Source organism: Melanostigma gelatinosum (assembly GCF_949748355.1).
Source record: "Melanostigma gelatinosum genome assembly, chromosome: 8".
NCBI classification, from domain to species: Eukaryota; Metazoa; Chordata; class Actinopteri; order Perciformes; family Zoarcidae; genus Melanostigma; species Melanostigma gelatinosum.
Genome location: NC_136641.1, coordinates 9,607,433 through 9,629,809, shown reverse-complemented (window position 1 = coordinate 9,629,809; position 22,377 = coordinate 9,607,433). Strand labels below are relative to the sequence as shown.

General features: G+C 46.1%; 1 protein-coding gene across 1 annotated transcript; it reads right to left on the bottom strand.

Annotated features, from left to right (window-relative positions):
• Positions 1-490: 490 nt before the first annotated feature.
• LOC306780642 (helicase ARIP4-like) lies at positions 491-21,080 on the bottom strand. Its single transcript, XM_079273077.1, has 22 exons — positions 20,832-21,080; positions 13,060-13,306; positions 11,937-12,070; positions 11,605-11,748; positions 9,867-10,087; positions 9,197-9,379; positions 8,924-9,057; positions 8,030-8,226; positions 7,706-7,909; positions 7,174-7,312; positions 6,850-7,027; positions 6,388-6,606; positions 5,542-5,660; positions 5,192-5,316; positions 4,415-4,514; positions 4,119-4,324; positions 3,559-3,734; positions 2,960-3,156; positions 2,673-2,872; positions 2,400-2,489; positions 2,135-2,230; positions 491-1,979 (listed from the first exon to the last, which is right to left on the bottom strand). Exons 1-22 carry the CDS (start codon positions 20,863-20,865, stop codon positions 916-918), a joined length of 4,407 nt encoding a protein of 1,468 aa, XP_079129203.1. The 5' UTR covers positions 20,866-21,080; the 3' UTR covers positions 491-915.
• Positions 21,081-22,377: the final 1,297 nt, after the last annotated feature.

Sequence of the window (22,377 nt, the reverse complement as noted above, 5' to 3'; positions counted from 1 at the left end):
TTTAGGCAATGAGTTTTCTTTGAAAAGTAAATATAAAACACAGAAAAGAAAAATCTGATTTCCCCACGTCTGATGCCAAAGTAGAAGGAGTCTTTTGAAAAAGGCCTGGTGTAAAGGCATTTGATTAGGCATACATTCTTTCATTAGAACTTCAAGGTTTCAGTAGTTGTCTTTAACTTCATCCTCAACCGCCTCTTCTACTATTTAAGATGATCCCGCTTCTTCTTTTTCCTTTAGAACAGAAACGTACAATACCTCTGTCCTGGCAGTGAATTATTAAGTTCAATCAAAATGCTTTTTAAAAGTTCTGTTTGATATTTTTACCTTTTGAAGAAATAGTCAGTTGCAATATTCAACAACTGACAAACAATACCATTTCAGTTAGTGATATTTAACAAATGTTACCACCAGCTAACTCAATTATCACCCACCCCCCCCCTTTTGTTTTATAAGCAACTCCGCCCTACGGCATCTTTTTAATTAGCTGAAAAAAGCGAAGAGTCCACATTTAGCAAAGCTGCAGAACTAGAGTCTCTAACGTCAACACCACAACGAGTGACCATTTGAGGTCACCGCAGGCCCGAGCTCAGCAGTTCTAAGTATTGGACAGTAACTTGGAAGCCCAAAGTCTTCGGATTTATATTTTCTTTTTTCTTCCTCAGGTTTCATCTTCTGATAGCCATCGTTAAGATTTGTCGCTGTGTCCAGTCTGTCTTCATCCCCATTCTGACTGTTTCTCCAAGGCAAGTAGAGGAAACACTTCAGTGACAATTGTCTTTCATTGTTTTTGTCCGTTTCCCTCGTGGCCTCGGGGCAGGCTGTTCGAAGCCTGACACCCGGCAAACAGGATGTCATCCCATTTTGATGGTTTGTAAATTCAATCAAGCTTGCTCAGACCACCGCATCATTCGTCTGTCACTGTCCCCCCACCTCAATTACATCGTCGTCGTCATCCGAGCTGCTGGCGCTGCTGCCGTGCCTGCCGTTCATCAGCACCGGGCCCCGGTGGCCCTCGAACCGTGCTGAAGGGGAGAAGGAGGAAGGAGAAGATGAGCAGGAACTGGAGGCAGCAGTGGGAGAGTACTGGGAGAGGAAGCTGGCTCCGGCTGGACCAGGGGTGGCGGCCGGACCCGGTAGCCCACCGGGGAGCATCGACCCCGTGTACAGGCTGGCCAGAGACTGGCTGTAAGAGAGAGGGAAGCCTGGCAGCAGCATCCCGGCCATGCTGGGGCTCAGCATGAACGGCGGCAGGGCTCCTGGGACTGAACTGGCAGCTTTGACCGACGCCGAAGATGAGGAGGAAGATGAGACGGCAGTCGCAGTGGTTGTCATGGAGGAGGAGGAGGAGGAGGAGGAGGAGGAGGTGGTGGGGACTGCACTGGCTCCGCCAAAGCCGCAAAGTTCTGGGTACATGGAACCGGGGTCCCTCAGTTGAGTTTCGGGGGGCTGGAAGTAAGGCGAGCCCGCCCCCATGTAGAGCGGGTGCCCCAGTGACCCACCCAACATGGCGGGGTTAAGGCCCAGAGGAGGGAGGCCGTAGCCCCCGGTGAAGGGGAAGCCCTGTGTGGCCAGAGGGGCTGAGGAGTGTTGGCCTGCAGACGGCTGCTTACTAGGCCGCTCCTCCAGGGACAGGGTGGAGGCTTTGCGCTTGGAGCCTGTTCTCAGGTCTTGAGCTACAGTGGGCTGGATCACATTCGTCACAGAGGCATCATGGTGGCTCGGATTTCCAGGCGCAAAACCGCTCCCGCTGCTGCCATTGGTCGGGGCCAGTTTGGCGGAAGGCAGCTGGTTCGTGTCGCCCTCTGCCGCCCTCTCTGGCGGAGCGCCGGAGCCAGCTCCTGAGCCACCCGTGTAGCGCTGCAACTCGCTGATGATCTCCGGGCTGTCAGGTGAAAGAGGGCGGGGCTGCTGCTTCCTGTCAGGTGACAGGCAACCGTTGCTGCCATTGGTTGACGCTTCCTCTGGTAGGGCCTGAGAGTCTGAGAAGAAGAAAGGGGTTGGATATTACCTTCTGATAAAGATTTAAACCCGTTAAATGAGCTGGGTTGGCTTAAATAATATCATAATATCAATGTTTTGTGCCTCATCTTTTTACATCTCTGCTTGTCTAAAAAAAACTGGCAGTCAGTCCTACCTTTGGGTGGTGCTTTAGTACTCTCCTCTGCAGTCTTGGCCTTATTAGCTGCTCTGATGGCAAATATTCGACCATCAGACGACCTGATGTAAGTCCCTAAAACAGACAAAAGGTGAGCGAAATGATCAGCACCCAGTGAAAGCTTACCCTGACCTGCTTCACTAAATGAAGCTTAGATGGTTCTCAGAGAAGATGCTTTTGCAGCATTGTGATTGCATATGATATTCAGTTAAGTATCAATGAGTTCAGTCGAGCGTTATTGTACCTTTGGTGCCCCTGATGATGTGGATGCTCTCTCCAGCAGTGATCCTGGCCTGGACATTGGTTGAGCCTTTGGTGCCTGGAATCACTATGTCTGAAAGAGACCAAAGAAGACACATTTACTAAGAGTCGATAGACACATAGATTATTCCTCAGCTAATATCATGACTAGCGGATGAATCCTTGGAAAAAAAGAATGAAGATTAAATCTAAAATACTAAAGCGATGAAGACCAAACAAGTAAAAATGATATCTGGCACATGTACAGTTGGCCTACCAGAAGTGGTGACGATCTTCTGGACAAACACTCCGGCTTTTTCCAGGCAGTTGACAGGAAAGCCTCCGATGCTGGATTCCGACGAGTCGTTGCTTGGAGCAGAGCCTGCAGACGCCCGCCGGGGGATCATGGGAACTGGAGTTGACTGGACCGGCTGGACACTGGCGACTGGCTTCTCTTCGGAACGAGGAGGTGGACGCCTGAGTAGAGAGTTTCTATCAGTTCATGCCTCGTGTTCTCATGTTGACGATGAAAACTTTGAAGTATCTTTTTTTTGAGTCACTGACCAGTTTCTCTGACTGAAGGCGGGGATGTTAGTGAGGCTCTGGTCACTGGCAGGGTAGTAGTGAGCGTAGGACGGGCGGGTGTAGGGCACAGACGCCCTCTTCTCCTCTTCGTAACCTTTCTTTGCTGCTTTCTTCTCCGCTTTGGTCAGCTTCAGCTCCCTGCGGTCTATCAGCAGGGACTCGTGGGGGAACGGTTGCTGGAAGGGAGGATGAAAAAAAAGTCAGATTCAAGATTGTTCATTCTTTTTCACTTTGAAAGAAGCAGAGGGGCACAACGAGGAAGCCTTCACGTCTCAAATACATTTAGAATGTTAACATTTAAGTGAATACAAGTGATAAGTTGAAATAGATTCATATGGATAATTAAAAAGCTTGACAATTCATGACATATTCATTAAAAAATCCACCATAACAGACTTATTGAATTGGTAGATGACTGTCGATCATCTTGCACAGCCCATTAGAAATGACACCTGTGCGTAGTCAATTATAAGCCTTACAAGAGCACAATGAATAATGCACGATTTGTAGGCAGGGAAACGCACACATGGCCAACCTTTAACCGGCGGTATGAGACGGTGTCTCCTCTGTTCACCTACCTTAGTGATCAGGTGAGGATAGAGGTGCAGAGCCTTCCGGAGGACGCTCTCCATGCTGCTGTGGAGCTGCAGCTGGACCTGGGAGGGGTCCGGCTCCTCATCCACGAAGTGAAGAAGAGACTCCACCTCCCTCCGGGTGAAGGTCAGCACAGGGTTCAGGTCATCCACCACCCGGTCTTATGGAGGGAGGGAGAGAGGAAGACAGAGAAAGAGGGAGAGGACGTTAAATAGGAACAAAGAAGAAAGAAAACAAACTCTCGACCAACAAGGCTTACAGCAAACACTTCAAAGCGTTTACTCTGCCAGACAAGAGCCTCTCGGCAGAAGAACTCTTGTTTCAACACAAAGCTGATTATTTCGATTTTTTTTGGGTGCTGCTATTTTGGCCAAAAAGAAGAGATTGAAATAAGATAATGCTTGTATTTGTCGAACATCTGTATGGAATTTTACAAAACGTCCACTAACTCTGGTGTGAACAACAGGAAATGAAAACACACCAGCACATTCGTAGAATTCTTTTCTAAAGAAAAGATTCAAACATAATCCATTTTGCGACTCACCTGACATGCCCCGTTTAGAGATCTGGCGGTCGTAGATCTTCTTCTCCAGCGTGAAGTCGCACACCAGCCGGTAGATATGGCACGGCTTCTTCTGCCCGTAGCGGTAGACGCGGCACACGGCCTGGGCGTCGTGGCACGGGTTCCAGGAGGCGTCAAACACCACCACGCGGTTCGCCCCAATCAGGTTTACGCCCAGACAACCAGCCCTGAGGCCCAGAGAGGTCACAAGTCGGGTTATGTCCTGACAATTCACACCCATTACCATCCATTCATATGACCGTTATTGTGTGTTTTACCTAGTTGACAGCAGGAAAACCCACGCCGAGGTGTTGGACGGAGTGTTGAACTGGTTTATAAGCCTCTCTCTCTCTGAGGCCGCTGTACTTCCATCCAGTCCTGCAAGACATCACACAACCAATAGAGTCAGAACGGTCCTGACTAACTAACTTCACTATATCGTGCAACTGTGTCCCATTTGATTCTCTTCTTAGTATTATATCTAATCTATAGGTAAAATAAGACAACAAACATGTGCAGAGGACACAAGTTCAGAATAAAGAGAACATATGTGCTAAAGAAGATAACCATGATGTAGTTAAAACTCAATTCACTTTTAATTGGCTGACAAAGTGACTTTGTGGATACAGTTCATATTTTGCAAGACCAGGCTTTAAATATCCGTGAAAAACACAAACACCAACTCTACAAAAGCTGTGAATTCCTTTCTGTGCCATAAACCAAAGTCTGGCTTTTTTTCAAGACACGCCAGCAGATGGCAGCACTCATTGTAAGTCAATGAGAGGAGCAGAGCCACTGCACAACCAAACCACTGGAGTTAAGAAAAAACATTTATGAGTATGTTTCAACATTTAAGGACTGTGGACAGAAAACATGACTGATAAACTTACAGAACAGTGAGACCACCTTCCCTGTGCTAACATATCCTTTCAACCCGTCTCCTCCTATTCCAAGTCCCCTCGTCATGTGGCCTTCACAGCAGGTTTCTAGTTTGGGATATTTATTGAACCTGAACCATGAACAATATCTTCACAGTATACTTTTGGATGCCTTACTGTAGTAGTTGAGGTTGCGGACCCAGTTCTGGTTGGGTCTGTCCCTGCTGGACGTGTTGGGCGATGGAGGCACTGGTCTCTTAGCCAAAAAATCCTCAATCACTGTCAGTGTGGACAGACTCTGACTGGAGGCAGACAAAAGGGCAGAATTAAGGAGTGGATCACATGCAAGAAAGGACCAGTAATGTAAATGTCAAGCAAAGTAGAATTTAGCAAAGTCAGAAAAATAAAAGCTGAGAAAAGGACAAGTTTGAGGTGAGATTCACTTCCCATTTCATAATTCCTTCAGCTTTTGTTTGTTATATCACATACGTGGGAAAATACGGTAACTGAAAAAGAAACTCGGATACCTGAAGACGAGGATTTTGTCTCCCTTCCTGACGCTCTCCTCTATCAGATGGAACAGCAGCATCATTTTTGCAGAGTTCTCCAGGTAGCCGGGCTTGTAGTCGTACAGGATGTCCTTCGCCTGGCCATGTGAAGAGAGGGACTGTTAGAACGTACGGTTCTATTACACAACAGATCAGCTGAAGAGATGTGGGCCTTATTTAAGCAACTAAGACCGACTTCAAAAAAGTGAGGTTTGCAAACCTTAACAGAGGCAACAACCAACGCTGTGAAATCTATTGAAATGCTTCACTTCACACTATTCAATTCAACATATTTTGTGGGATTTTGATCCAAAAGTGTCTCATGATGCATGCACAAAAGTGTCACCATTGATTTAGCTGTATTCTTCATAGTTTCCAAAGCTTCCAAGCAGAATGTTGAATCACACATCAAACACAACTCTATCCAACAAGTGCAAAAAGGCTTCAGAACAAATTATGGCCCAAGCGCTCCTGAATGTCAGGAGAAGATAAGTGTTGTAATGTTGCAGACTTTAACAGGTAGAGATGATGTACTGTGATGTACGTTGGTGAGTCCAGCTTTCTTGGAACTGGATCTTTGTTTGATTTATGGATAGTTCTTATTTCTATTGGTATTTCTCTACTCTATACTGTGGGTGGCAGCACTGAACCCACAGCAGCGTCTCAATGAGGGGGAACATAATGTTCAGCTTACAACCTCACTGAGATTTAGGTGAAAAGCTTTGATGTTCTTAAAAAAGTGCAAAGTGCAGCTTTATGTTAAAAGGAAGCGGAAATATTGAATTTGTTTCAAAACTCTTTAGCGTTCCAGTCTTTCCGACGTACCCATTCGTAAGTCATGACCTGATTGGCTTTCTCCTGCAGCTGGTTGAGACTTAGCCCACCAATGGGGTTGGGGTTCTCAAGGTGCTTGGACTTCTGATTGGGTGCGGTTGGACATCGGGTGAGACCTGTGGAAGTGATGTCATCAAGGTCCAAGTCCTGGTCACTGGCCAGGTTTTCCTTCTGTAAGGCCTCGTACAGCACGTCTGGATGGTTCCAAATCTGAAGAATAACAAGAGACCAGTGGTGTGAAAACACACTCGAAGTAGTAACAACTGGATTTAGTATGATGAATACACAGGAATTTATCTTGGTGCATGTTGACTTGTGCCACAATATTTCAAGGACTGCAGGAACTGACTTCTGAATAAAAGGCTTTAGTAATAGTATCTATGACACTCATGTAAAAACATCCATAGATGTTAATCATGTGTCTTTTTGTATCCAGGTAGCTTTCCTCCTCACCTTGCAGCAGACGCAGAAAGCCTTCAGTGGGTTGAGGCTGAGCCAGCCGGAGTTTCCTGCCTCTCTGAAGCGGTTCATGAACTCTGTGTAGAGCGCCCTCTGCAGGGGAGACAGACGCACCAGGATCACGTGCTCCTCTTTAGAGGGCAGCTGGTCCTTCAGGACGTCATGACCTCGCCTGGAATGAAGTAAAGTGACAGTCAATATTTGTGAAATGTTACTCAAAATGAAGAATAGGTTGGGGGAAATTCTCAGGTTTTAAGAGAGCCAAAATGTCAATCGAACCTTCGTGTTCTCTGTTACATAAGAAGGCAGCCGTCTCACCTCTGTACGAAGCCCTCCAGCAGGCTGTGCAGGACGTGGCTCCTGTACCTCATCAGCTGGACGTCCTGAGGCGTGCTGTCCACACACTGCCCGTTCAGAATTGGACGCTCAAACATGTTACTGAACTCCTGCCTCGTACCTGAAATACATATCGGATGCAGAATCTGAAGTTTAACAGGACAAACGCAGCCTTTTGATGAAAAACATCTTCATGCAAATTTCAGCGAGCGCTTGGTTAAAAACAACCCCTGAAAGAAGAAGAAGAAACCATTTTTATTGTCATATACACATACACAAAATTTGACTACTGCATTTGACGCACCCCTGTATATAGGGAGCAGTGGGCTGCCATTGATCGGCGCCCGGGGAGCCGGGGGTTCAGTGTATTGCTCAGGTACACTTCGACACGTGACACATCCCAGTCGGGGATCGAACCTTGACCTTCCGGTTCCCAGACGACCCTCTTAACCCAGTGAGCCACAGTCGCCCCCTGATCACGACGCTGAAACAAAACGCTGATCACGGCCCGTACCTAGGAAGTCGGGTCGGACAAAGTCGACCATGCACCAGTACTCGATCAGGTTATTCTGGAGCGGATAGCCGGACAGGACCACGCGGCGTCTGGTTCGGATGCTCTTCAGAGCCTGCGACGTGCTGGCGTGGCAGTTCTTGATGCGATGGCCTTCGTCACATATCACCACGTCTGGACCAGGCCGGGCCAAGGCTTTCTCGATACCTGGAGGAGAACAGGCAAAAATATCTTCAGTGACATTCTACACTGGTGCTTTAAAAAGTAGCATAGATTACATTTCCTCTACATTTTTGACTTCTCTTTGTTCCTCCCTCTCCTCTCCACCTTTGAGCAGTTCCTGCTGCCTGTCCTCTTCACCCAGGTCGACGACGACAGGTCCGGTTGTTTTCTTGCTCTTCTTCTTCCTCCCAGCCACAAAGCTCTTCTTCATCGACAGGAGGCGGTACATCTCGTAGCCCATCAGCAGCACCCCGCCGTCCTGAGCCCAATCCTCCACCACCTTGGCCCTGCTCGCTGTGTTCCTGGGTGATGTAAGAAAATGTAAGTCATTGTTTGTAAAGCATATGAGAGAGATGGAAGGGAATAAAAAAAACACAGTATCTTGTATAAAAAAGAGAGAACAGGAATGAAGTATTGTAATCAATCTAATGATTTCAGAGTATTGTTTGGACGGTAGTAAAATGAGGTAACTGTGTCACTTTTAGCAGCATCCCTTCTTTGCTCTCTAATACACACACACACACACACACACACACACACACACACACACACACACACACACACACACACACGCGTACACACACACACACGTACACACACACACACACACACACACACACGTACACACACACACAGAACGCATGAGAGTCAGAAAATCTTTCCAGCAGTGGCAGCTGTCAAAAAGAGGATGATGGAGAGACGGGGGGAGAGGACGAGCCAGATGGGGATAAAGTGCAGAGGCAGGTCAGATCAGAAGGTCGGCATTGTCTTTTTTTAGAGATAAAGAAAGTCCCTTCACTGTTTTCATCAATGTTATTGCATCCAGCATCTTAAATTAGGCTTTTCAAATCAACCAGTGACCCTGCTGAGGGAGATACAGCCTGCCTTGCAGGATTTAAAAATCCTATAAAAAGTATTTTATTCTAAAGAAATCAATACTCAAGAAATGCTAGAACAAAAAAAGAAAGAAAAAAAAAAGGTCTCGTTCCCGTTACTCACTTGTGTTCGTCGTTGAGGATGTGAACCTTAAAGGCACGAGGAGTCACCAGTCCCGGGTCGGTATCTGGAGGTAACGCCTCCGGGGCTGGGACCCACATGTTGAACTCTGACAGCCAGTTCTGCAGCGTGTTCACCTGGGAGGAAAGTAATGGATAAATAATCAGAGTCAATCTTCAATCCTCACGTCGTCCGGTCTCCAAATTGATTTTGTTCATGTCTAACCCAGTGCTGAAATGATCCACTGACCAGGAAGAAATATATTATTGTGCTTACAGGTACGATGGCAAGAACGGTGTGAGCCTGGGTGTGTCTCAGCAGGACGTCGATGAAGGCGATGACCTGCAGCGTTTTGCCCAGGCCCATGCTGTGAGCGAGGATGCAGCCGAATCCGCTGCTGCCGCCGAACTGCTCCACCGACTCCACCAGGTTGTCGTACAGGAAACGGATTCCGCCGATCTGAGGATGAAACGGGACGGAAGGAGAATTAATGAGGAAAGAGAAGGAAACGGAGGGAAAAGAGGAGAAGGAAGATGGTGACAAAGAGATAGTTGGAGCCGTGGCAATGAGAAAAGCGAGCGAGGTGGTGAAGAAAGAAGGAAGACGAAACAAATGAAATTAGAAGTAGGAGGAAGCGAGACAGAAGGTCGTGGTGAAAGAGCTGTGATATCTCATTAAAACTGAATGAAAAGATCACACTCAGCAGGCGGTCTGTCACTTAAAAAGGTCATGAAATCTGAATAAAAAGGTCAACAAATCTAAACTTTGAAGAAAGTAATTTTCACAGTATGACTTAAAAAAACAAAAGTCTCATCAAAGGCAGATTTGGACACATGAATGAAAAAACGTCTTTATTGTTACTCAGATACTTATTTCCTTATATACATCCCAAAGCAGACAAAAAGCACCAAGTGTCTGCTTTGAGTGCAGAAGTAAAAACAAATACCTGGTGAGGTTTGACTGCTCGCGCCAGCTGAGGCATCAGGAAAATGTCCTTCTCCGCAGTCGGATGGTTCAAGTTGACCAGCACCCGGCCCCGGGGGTCCGGTCGGTTAAGGGCGTCATTGGCCTGCGCGCCGCTCGGCTCGCTCTCTTCTTTCTCGACGGTGAAGTTTCTGCCGACGTGTTCGACGGTGTCGTCCTCGCCCGAGCTCAGATCTACCACATCTGCACGAGACGAGATTTAGGTTTCCGAAAATGACACTGCGGGTCTTGCAAACTCGGACTGAAAACTCAATTATAAAAAGGATTTGACCTTAGGTTTACATGTACTTAAGCAAACTCAAAGGTCTTTTTTCCCCACGAGTAAAACAAACTGATCCAAAGAGAAAACTTAAGGCAGCTTTACGGCAGAAAGACTGCAGCTTTTCCAATTAAAACAACTTGTTTTAATTGGCCTTGACACATTCATCTCAAGTGATGTGGTGAACAGTGGCGCCGTCATGATGTTAAAAGTCAACGGTATCGAGTGGTGAAAGTTACACAAGCTGGCGGCCTGCAAGGGAAAGGCGGGGAGAGGTGTGTGTGTGTGTGTGCGTGTGTGTGTGTGAGCTTATATAACTGCAGTGAATGGCTGGTTATACAAGTAGGATTAGAGTGGAGGGGGAGACATTATGCAACCCCATCTGGAAATGTCACTGTGTCACTGTGAGTGTGTGTGTGTTTGTTTTGTGTGTGTGTGTTCTGTCTCATAACCAGGATTAGCCAGCTTTATTGCTCCAAAGACCCGCTCTGCTCTGCCCCGCAGACACTCTCTCTCCTCCCTCCGTCTGTTCTTTCTCTCCTTTGGTCTTCTTCAGCTCCCAAATCGACATGTCTGTCTTTGTTCATCCAAACGACGGGTTAGCTAACTCTGACCCTCCAGAGAGACCGCTCATCGGCCTCTCTCTCATCTGTCTGCGTGTTTGTGTTGTAGGTGTGTGTGCCTACAGTTTTACCTTCATTGTTTAAATTTGTACAGGGAGACTTCCAGTAATTGGGTTTAAAAGTTTCACCCTCAAAAGAGTTCAAAGAAATCAAACTTTTTGTTTGAAATGAGGCGAAACTTCCTTTATATTGTCTTTACTTAAAGCTGAAATGAGCGGAGAAGTCCCTCACTCTGATACATCAAGCGCTTTTTAACACTAAATTGTGTTTGTGGACATGATGTTGAACATCCCGAAAAATCAAACTAACAAATCATCCCAAGATGTCGGATGAATACTGGCCCAGATATCTGCTGTGTTGTGGCCCTTTGAGTAAAAAAGTCTCATTCAGATTTGGCTTGTTTTTCAATCCTCCGTTACTTCTCCTGGAAATTCAAGCTGACGCAGTCGTTTAATGTGCCTTCTTTCCAGACCCCTGGGCTCAGAGAGCAATTTGAAACGGAGTGTGTAATTTAGTAAACGCATGGCTGTCACGAGGCTATTAAGGCCGCTTTGCTTAATCTCTGAGAGACAGATGCGTTAGAGATGTGAGGTTTCCACCCGACACGACGAACTACCAGGAATGTGTATTGAAGTGATATTGCCTTTTGATAGATCCCTCCCTCAGTGGCTGACAGACGAGCCTTCGAGCTACTGTAGGTATTGGACCTCAAAGTGCACCAGTGGATTGGCTTCATGGGCTGTTGGCCTGCTAACCGTAATCAGCACATTCATTCTAAAAACGTGCTTCGTGAGGTGACAAATGTTTGCATGTCTCACCTCTTTTGTGTGAGCGCTCTGTGGTGGGTACGTTAGTCTTTCTGTTCTCGCTGAGGCCGGTGCTGCTGGAGTCCAGGCAGATCACTTCTTGCTGCGATGCTGTCGAGGCCGCCGATGACGACGACACATGCTTTGACACATCACCTGGAGAGAAGGACGGGGACGATGCAAAGAGAGAGGAAAGAAGATTGGGAAGCAATGAGGGACAGGAAGGGAAGGAAGTCAAGAGTTAGTTCTGGGCATCTGGAATATATGTTGGAGGAGGATTTGATGGACCGGTGGATGCTGTTCATATTCATGTAGGCATATTTTGGGGGGGTAAATGCTCTTACCAGTTGTGTATTCAGGCAGCAGTGGTACGGGGAAATCCTGTTTGCTCTGCTGCTCCAGACGTCTCCTTCTCTCCAACTCGTCCTGCTGGGCGGCTTTGGTCACTGACTCTAACTGATGCTCCCGCAGTAACTTCCTGCACCGACACAAAAGGAAAAATAACATTTGTATGTTTACAAACGAACAACCGTCATTGTATTTGTTAACTGCATGAAGACAACAATGGTTTTCATTGTATACACATTTGTATAATTGTGTTTTCAGCAAGGAAAAAGGGTTGCGTGTCCGTTAGCTTGTTTTTGAGTTCCTCTGCCCTCTAAGGGTCAAAGGTTGAGGAGTCCAGCTTTAAAAAGGAGATAGTTAACCCCAAAAACTTCTCGCCTCACAACATCCTAAAATTACTTTCTGTGACTCAACAACAGTAGTATTTCGAAAGTTTCAACTTCCAGTTGTGTGATTTCTCCTCCATTGTTTCCTGTTGCTGGTGCAAAATGCATTCTGGGATATTTGGCTGTCCCAAGTATAGACAAGTCACCTCCGATGCATCCCCGGTAAAATGGGCGGAGCCACATCCGGGCATTAGGACCGTGCTTGGCTCGATGTGAACTTTGAATTGGAACAGTACTTGGGCTGAGACTGATGACGTTTCACAAGTCCACGAGTTTACAAGTCCAGAGAAGTACGCATGTTGAGAAAGGCACGATCACTTGTTGGAAATCCTCTTTATGGGTTGTTGCATCTCCTGTCCACCTGTTGTGATAGTTTTAATGGCGGCACACAGACAACATGCTATCGTATCACTTTGACTTTCTATCTCATAATTTCGACCATGGGATATTTTTATTTTCACATCTAACTTTTCATTTTTGTAAAACAAATCTTTATTTTTCTTCTTTTTTTTTGCTTGCGGATTCGCGGGCCACATAAAATGACGTGGCGGGCCAGATCCGGCCCGCGGGCCGTATGTTTGACACCCCTGATCTAAAGCTTCAACAGTAAATGATGGGGGGTTAATTGTTACAGTTTATGTTTCGGTTTCTTAAGGATCCCGACAGAATAAACAAGTGGGCGTTCATTTGAAGTCTTCGACCGTTGGAGTTGAAGCGAGGGCGCTGAGTTCAGTACCTGATGTTGCGTCTCATGTGTGCCGGTTTGGAGCTCCTCTTCTTGGTGCCTGTCAGGGCGGAGGGAGGGGGGGGGCTTTGGCTGGCCGGCCTGGAGCGGGATCTGGATGCGGGCTGCGAGGGAGGAGGAGGACGGGCCGCAGTGCCCCCCGAAGGTGAGGTAGATGGGGGAGGGGTACACTGCCAGGCGGCCGAGTCGCCTCCCTGAGCCTCATTCTCGGAGCTGAAGGGGCCGCTGTGGGACTGGTCTGTGTGAGGGAGACAGGACGAGAAGACGGGATGGTTATTGACGTGTGATTAAAAAAAATTGACATATTGTGACGGGACATGATGCATGTTTTGAGATTAGATTCTTATTAACTAGAGTTAGAGTTAGATTTACACATCCCTGTTGTACCCCTGCCTCCCTCCAACTCAACAGAACAGTTATATAACGATTCCTGAAACGCAGAGAGCCTCAACACGCGCGCACGCACACACACGCGCACACGCGCACACACACACACACACACACACACGGGGAGCACTCAGAGGGCAGACAGGGAGGGAGAGAGGAGAAAGGAGAGAGATGAAAGCGAGGTCATCATTCAAAGAGACACACTTCAGAGTAAGAGGGGGTGGACACACACACACACACACACACACAGGTGCGCACACACACACACACACTTTAAAAAAAACATGGCGGTGATACGCACACACAGACGTAGATTCTGGGAGGCAAGACCGTTTCCTCTGCTCGGGTCAAGAGGAAAGGGAGCGATAAGAGATAATATTATAACGTGAGAAACCTGCTTCCGTTTGGCGACGAATAATTCTGTACGGGGTTTCTGATTCATGGGAGTGGAACGGGCCATCAGAAGACTGGCTGCAGTTACTGACAAGAGTCCAAACATTTAACAACCACTTTAATGGTTTTACCAGAAACGTTTATCTGTTTGAGAAAAAGATAAGGACCTCCGGTTGGCTTTGAGAGCAGCTGGGTATCAGCATCAGGCTGATATCAGGATGTTTGGCTCGTGTTCATGTCTCCGGTTAGTCGAGTTATTGACATTAATAGTTTACTGAAAATGTTCTCCCCCCCCCCCCCCCCGTTGCTTTGTATAGTATAAAGCATTAAAAAACACAACACATTTGTATATATTATCATGATGTGTAACTACAACTTTATAAATAGGAAATATTTACAACAAGCAGCATAGTCACATATTTGTCAATTTAAAGAAAGAAATTAAGCATAAAAAAAAGAAAAAAATCGAATAAATGCAGCTGGAAGATGTCCCCTTGAGCAGGGGGATTTTGTGCCATCACAAGACTTCCTAACTAAAAGATGAATTGATAATAAAAAATTAAAAAACGCTTTGAAAACACTTTCTCCTTGGGGAGCCTCTCAGCGCATTATGAGCAGAGAGTGGGGACAGCTTATACAACAAACGCACAAAATACGTTATATAACTAATGAATCATTCCACACTTGCCACTGAGGACCCAAGAAAGCAAAACTGGAATTGTGCCACACACACACACACACACACACACACACACACGCAGATAGTCTGAATTGACAGTAAAGAAGTGTAGTGAACTCCAGGAGTGGGTTTGAGAAGTTCCTCACGATGTTTGGACACTTTCTTCCCACCATGACATGTACTTGAGAAGGAGCACAAAACCAGACGCCTTCCAAGGCTGCAGAAGAAGAGTTTGTTTTCTATTCTCATGACAGAAGCACTTTATTTGTCACATTAACTTAATTAGCCTGCTGGCTAATAAGACCAGAAATCGTCTGCTTGTTGAGTCTTGGCTGCTGACTGAGGCGTAAGCTTTGTTACTGTCAGCTCTACATTTTAACTCAAGTCCTCGTCTTTATCAGAACGACAACAGTAATCTATCAGGTCAGAGTAACTGAACTACTCACACTTTGACAGCTGGAACTAAGTGTTGGTTTGAATTCTAGATTCACATTCAGAGGCCTGCACGCCTCATTCAGAAACACACGTGCATGAGTCCAATAGAGGTGAGATCTTCAAAAAGGGGAAATGGGAGTTGGAGGGCGACCGAGTCGAACTCAAATACTCGGCTGCGAGTGATGAGGAGACGATGCGAAGGTGACGATGCGTCTGCAAAACGAGACGATGAAGTACGAACGCAGTCGAGCCGTCGACCTGCAGCACCGCAGGCGCACACTGAGCGGAGAAGGTGTCTTGATGAAGTGCTGAGTCATCGTCAGTCAGCAAGTGTCACAGAGAAAACAAACGCCTGCAGGACATTTTCTGAGCCATTAATCTGTTGTGTTGGACACACCCTGTGGGTTTGAGACTTGCTGTTTCTCACAAAAAAGACCCCCCCCAACATGTAACATGTACTTGAGCGATATGCGGCTCCAAAGAATGTGAAGCCATCGGCACGTAATTCATCATCGTTGGTGTGCATGTGTGTGCGTCAGTGTTTCAAAGAGGAGAGAAAGAGAGAGACCACAGAAAAGATTAAAACACTAGAGGAAGAAAAGGAGACAGAAACATTGTACCCCCTAAAGAGAATGAATGTATACGGTATCTAAAAGCAGCAACAATACATCGCATATGAAAACCTCACCATGTGTTGTCCCATCAACTCCTCTGTGATCAAACTAGCGTTACTCTTAGGTGTGAAAACCCTCTAAACCCTCACGGGACAAATTCAGGCTGCGATATAAAGTGTTCACTCAACAGTGTTGGAAACAGCTCGAGACGGCACGGAAGCAGGTTTTCTCTGGACGTCTCAGGAGCAGATGGATGAACGACTGCCCTCGAGCTCCAAACACCAGGAAAGATCTGGGAAGTCGTTACACGACATTTTCCCCGATCTGCTCCATTAATAATTCTGAGACGAAGCCGTCTGTGGTTTCGCCAATGAGATCTGGTTTCTGAGAAAACTCCAAAGCCACTGAATTAAAGATCCACTATTTTTAGGTGTGTGTGTGTGTGTGTTCTGTGGTTGCTTCCTTGACAAACAAATCCATCTGTTCAGGTCTAAACCCTCCTGCTCTCTGCTCCTCGTCCCTGTGAGTCACTGACATCCTGGAATCAATCCAACGGCAGAAGTGGACAGTCTGTCTGTGTCACGGCCGGCTGTCCTCCAACAGATTATGGATGACGGCGGACGAACGCGGCGGAGAATCCTCCGCGTCATACATTTCATACAAGAGGTCAAACTGTTTGGTTATCCAACACAGACGGGGCGGGGGGGATTCCAGGAAGTAGACAGGAAATGGGAGGGAGAAATAAGTCTTCGTAAGATTTCTGTGGTTTCCAGAGAGAAACATGAATCAATTTTGTGCCGCTCTCTACTAGGAAGCATAAATATATAAATCTATTCTCTATAGTTACTTCGCAAGCTTTGTACATTTTTTATTTGAATTGTGTAACAGCTGACTTTTGATGAACCAGTAGGTTTCTCAAAAGTCAGCTGTTACACAATTCGGAGAGAGACGCTTTTGATGCAAAACACCAGTCTGAGGCAACATGCCAGGCTGGTGAGGTTCACGCCTGGCTGTTAGAATGAGTCTCCAGTGACTCTTGATTTTGAAAAACAATCTTAGTATTGATCTGTGTATATTTAGAAGGTCCAGATCTTTAAAATCTGAATAAATCTTGCTTACAAAAATGGATTTAAAAAATCTGGGTACACAAAGTTTAAAAAATAATATGTGCAACACAAGCATTTAACATTATTATTATTGTTGTTATTAATATTGCGACAATAAGAGCTGGACCCTGTTTAAGTTAACTGGTGGTTAGCCTCTTCTTGCAGCAGGAAACACAACAACCTTTAAGGTGTGTGCTGGACATTGAATTCAGGTTACCTTGCACGGCAGCTGGATACTCGCTATGTCACGAGATCCCGCGAGAATCACGGCATCACATATCAAACAAAATCCATCTGGTCAGGCTTCAACTAATGCGGTCGTGTCCAAAAAGCCAGAGCACGGAACGATCAGCGTCCTGTGAGGAGCTACGGGCAGATACAGGTGCGGTTTCAGACAAACAAACAGGACGTATGAGTGGACTTAAAACAAGTTGGCGAATCACAGACAAACCAGCCAACAAGGCAAAAACGCATGTACAAGCATTTCTTAAAGCATAAAGGCAAGAAGGTTACATTTCCCAGCAAACTGAAATGTGATGGCAAAACACAGACGTCAGAAAACGGGGATGATTTTATCCTTTAGCCAATTCGAGTGGGTGTTTGAATGAGGAGGGGGTCAACATGACTGAAACGGATCCCTAACAATCAAAACTTGTCTCACTTTCCCTTTTATTTCCACCTCGACGCGCCTCAAACGGTGGCTGCACACAGAAAGACGACCTGCTTTATTAAGAGTCCCATTTGCTTCAACACACACACACACACACACCAAGTCTCACAGCCAGGGAGGCCACCGATGCAGAGGCTGGTCGGCGAGGCGGAACGCTTATGTAACCGCTGCCTCTGGCTGTTACACAACCAGCATGTTCACAAGAACCTCACGTCCTGTACCCAGGCAGGCAGGCAGGCACACACACACACACACACACACACAAAGATGAACTACGTCACGGACACGTGGAACACACTCGAAGGAGAGAAAGAACATACTGACATTTAAAGACCATCTATACTTATAGACACACACATTCAAATATTACACACAGTGGCAGATATGCAGTGAGGAGTGTGTCTGCCTGAATGTGCGTGCGTGTGACAGTGTGTGTGTGTGTGTGTGTGTGTGTGTGTGTGTGTGTGTGTTGTATGCCTCTCTCCGGCTGTTGAGAAGAGTTCATAATGTTCTCTTACATTTACGACTGCAGCAACAGGAAAAGTGTGGGAGATGATGTGAGGACAGATTGGACAGACAGACGGAGTGATAACCACATAAAGAAGATAAACCCCAAAAACACATCAATATACTTCTTTTTGATTCTATTTCAAGTTAATGATATTTTTGCTTTCAAAATGACATATAATCAAGTTTCAATTGTGATCATAACAAATAAAGACTGCTTGTCCTCGTCTATCATACGAGACTAAAAGAAAAGCCTCGGCAAAAGTAACAATGACAAACTGATCTGTAGAGTAATAATAAATACACTTCCACACGTTCTTGTTTCAATTCATCACAGTGTGTGCAGGGGTGAACTGAGGAAAAATATCCCAAAGATCAGACTTTGAGCCATAAAGCGCAGGCTTTGTGAGGAGGCCAAACCAAACCAAGGAATACTTGTGGTGTCCTTCCAGAGACAAACCGAGATTTATCTGGGTTGCATAACTTGCCTTGAGAAAGACAAAAAAACTAAAATTGAAAGACCATTGCAGCTCTGGACATCTCTCTCACTCTCTCTCTCTCTCACACACACACACACACACACACACAAAATATAACAGGCTTCCCTGAATGAGTTATTAAGGCCGCTTTATTTGAGCGAGGCAGGTGAGTTATGAAACCCTCCCACTGTGTGTGTGTGTCAGAGAAATGACAAACACGACACAGACGGGAAGAAAAAGCTAGAGAGACAATGACTGTGCAATAGAGGGAGCGAGAGATCTAAATTCGAATTAGAGTCATGTGGCCGGACTGGCAAAGCCCACATCCTCTGAGCTGCGGCGTCATGAAAGCAGCCCGGCTACACGTGTTCCCGGCGCTCGGCCCGAGCAGGCGCTGGTCTGAAACTGTACAGGTTGTTCCTGCACGGCATGCCAAGGCCAATTACAACCCAACAGCGTGTGCCAGAGAGAGCGAGGGCGATCCTTCCTGTTATATTGCACCACAGAGCAGTTCATTGTCTCACTTTCTTTTTTTTAAATAAGCAGTTCGTCACTGATGGACAGATTGTACTCGCAGGAAGAACGAACACACACACTTTGAGGGAGAACAGTGTGTTCTTTTAGCGTTTAGTGTCTCTTTTCCACAACCAGCCAAACACACGGCTTGTGTGTGTGTGTGTGTGTGTGTGTGCGCGCGCGTGCGTGCGTGTGTGTGTGAGAGAGAGATGTCTGAAGAGTTACGAGCGTATATTGTGGACATTTTCATGCAGGATCCATGTGAATGCTTCTCTAAACAGATGCCAACACGGTGAGACGCAGACACGGCGGAACACTGTGCACCCTGAGCAAAACCTAAACTGACGACGAGGTGTTTTTTCAGGATAGAAAAATAAATAAATCTAAATAATGATCTGAAGATCTTTTCAGAAACATTTTTGTTTGCACGGTTGTTTTCTTGTCATGTCATCGCTAGCCCTGGGCTAAATTATCTTCCACTGCTTTTGTAACCTTCAGTAATATGCGTTTCATCGTCTCGTCGCTGTAGTCCGGCACAATGGATTTAAAATGAAACAATTACTGCTAGTGTTGACTTACAGCTTTAATTGTGTGAGTGTTGACATCTATATTGGTGGGAACACTGGAGGACATTTAAGACGAGGCAACAGGAAAACGATACGGAACAAAACGATACGGAACAAAACTTCAGTCACGACTTTAATCCACCTGACTTTATGTTTCACCTTCTGAGGGTCTGTGAGTCGGAGGCATTGGACAGTCAATTTACAACTGACTTTATTCTGTTTATGTGAACATGTCCATGTAGTTGAGTGCCCTAAAATTGGTAGACAGTGCATAAAAAGGCCTGTAATTCTCTCACCCATCAATTAAAGGGAAAAGTCAGCCGTTTGAACTTTAAATCCAATGTGCAGGAACAGCAGAAGGAATGACAGACTGCACTTTACAGTAAGAAGACATCAGTAGAAGAAGTCACACTAAATGATGCACAAAACAACGATAGTATCCGTTCAGCAAACAGGCCTGTTACCCAGGTGTTAAAAAGGTGTTTGATGAAAAAGTGACAAAAGAAAATTTGAAGCAGGGATGCAATGCAGTTCCCTGACATGAACCTTTACGGTGTACATTCATGGCACAAATCACTGTATTTAACACTTCAGTCTTTTTAGTGTACTGTCTTTCTTTAGGTTTTGCTGATCTTTGCGGAGTGAAAATATTGATAAATGAAGCACAGCCTGCGGCGGCGCTCTGTCCCCGCCTGCCTCCTCACACGTTCACCCCCCCTAGCCCGCTGGTCGGATGAACCATATGTTTTCCTGCCGCCACATGCTCACACTTCCAGCATGGCCCAATCCTAGCCGGGTCCACCAATCACGCAACGGCATTGGTTTAGGTAACTATAGAGACAGCCAATGGGAGACGCGGGTCTGAGACACGAGACAGCGAGACAGAGACAGACAGAGAGAGATAGAGAGAGAGAGAAAATGGGAAGAATAGAACGGAGGGAGCGATGAGATAGACGAACGTGAGTTGAAGGAGAGAAAATGTGAAGCGATAGAAGAGAGAGAGAAAACAGATACGAGATGGATGGACTGTTCATGCACAACAAGGTTCAGTAACTTGACGGGCGTCAATCAGCTACTGCACATCCTAGACACTTCTGAGATGGTTGTCAACATCAACCACCTCCTTTACTGCTCATCACGTCCTCTTTTAGCCACATCCTCGCCGGATGCTGCTGGAAGTCATCCTCTCATTAGATGCTTTCTCTGCAGCATTTCTTCCCGTTCTCGGCGCATCGCCCCGTCCCAAACCTTTCTGCATCCCCTTGTGTTTCCCCTCTACGCTGCTTCCAGATTTATCCAGCCATCCTTCTTATTTCTAGCAAACTTTTTAATCATTTTTCCTCGACGATCAGGGAATCGTCCCTTCGCCAACCCTGCCTCACGGGTCGGGGGTGATGATGATGTCACCTACCTGCGAATGACTCCGTTTCGTCCAGGAGCAGCATGGTTATCGAGTAAAGACGAGTCCTTCTTCTCAGCTTTCCTTCTTCCTCTCCTCTTTTATCTCCTGCTCTTGAACTCGCAAAAAACACTTCCCTCTTTCAAGGATAAAGAACTTTCAAAAGAAGCAAAGCAGGGGGCGTGTTTCTCCTCTCCTCAGCCTTGTTTTAAACCCGGCCGGTCTTTGGTGACTGACTGCCTCACTGACTACTAGCCGACCGCTCTGTGTGCTCCTCTCTGGTAAAATGCAATGAGAGTGTGAGGCAGAGGCATGCAGGAGGGTTGGCAGTTGATAAACTTACATAACCCTTCGTGCTGAAGCCGGGGCCCCACTGAGGGGGGACTCGTACGGCCGATCGTCCCTTATCCTCTCCCCTTTCTAAAAACACACCCAGGAACACAGAGCATGTATGGAAGCAGCCGCCCACACATTCATGCAGCCTGTTTGTGTCTTTGCTTGTCAGTAAATAAATACATTAAAGTACACACACAACGAAATTAGAAAGTATAAATATGTGTCCAATATTAACAGTACTCTTATTTCACACTGCAACACAAATTATGGGATGAAGGATTTGGTCGTTTTAAGTGCTATGTCAATGACGCTTGTAAATGACGGGGGGGGGGGGGGGCTCTGTTGACCTAGACAGATGACAGCTTGTATGTTTATGTGCGTGCGTGCGTGCGTGTGTGCGTGCGTGCATGCGTGCGTGCGTAGCAGAATGAAGGGCACAGAGGAGGAATGTGGTTGAAGAAATGTGTGTCAAGGTCCCGGAAAAACCCCGGCTCACTAACTCCAAAGAACTCAAGTCATAAAAGTTACATGATCCATGCTGAACCGTTCTCTGATACTTGGTGGTTACCCTGCGGCTAAGCTTAGATGTTATTGAGCAAACGCTGGATATTAAAAGGTAATTTACACTTAACTTTGTCAAACAATGGCTTAAAAAAGCAAAATGCTCACAACTGTTTCCTTCACTTGTTACTAAACGAGATCTACGCCAGTTAAGGCCTTTTCTCACTGGACAAAAACAACAACCTCTAATGCTCTGATCAGCATTGATGTGAAGATGACAGACGCCTCTCTTTGTCATCTCAGACGTTAAAGACACCACAAAAATAACAAACAGAGAGGCTCTTCTACTGGTAATGTCAATGTGTCTGTGCATATGTATGTATATGTGAAACATAGTTTTCTAAAACAAAACTACTGAACCATATATTCCCTTGCACATCTGGAGTTACTTTAGCACCAGCCTAGAATCACAAAATGTACATTTTTGTACAATCCTTGTTTGTAAAAGTCTCACACAAACGTTGTGGTGTTTTATGTTTGCTTGTTAAAATAACTAAGCAGAAGTATAACAGCACACTGACAACTCAACTGTACGTCCATCCAAAGAGAGTACAATATGTCCAGAGGCAAATTTGTCGGATTTCTGCTGCTAATTAATCCAATTTGTTACAGTTTTCCACAGACCTGAAGGAGCACTGTGATGAAGGGAAAGGAAACACTT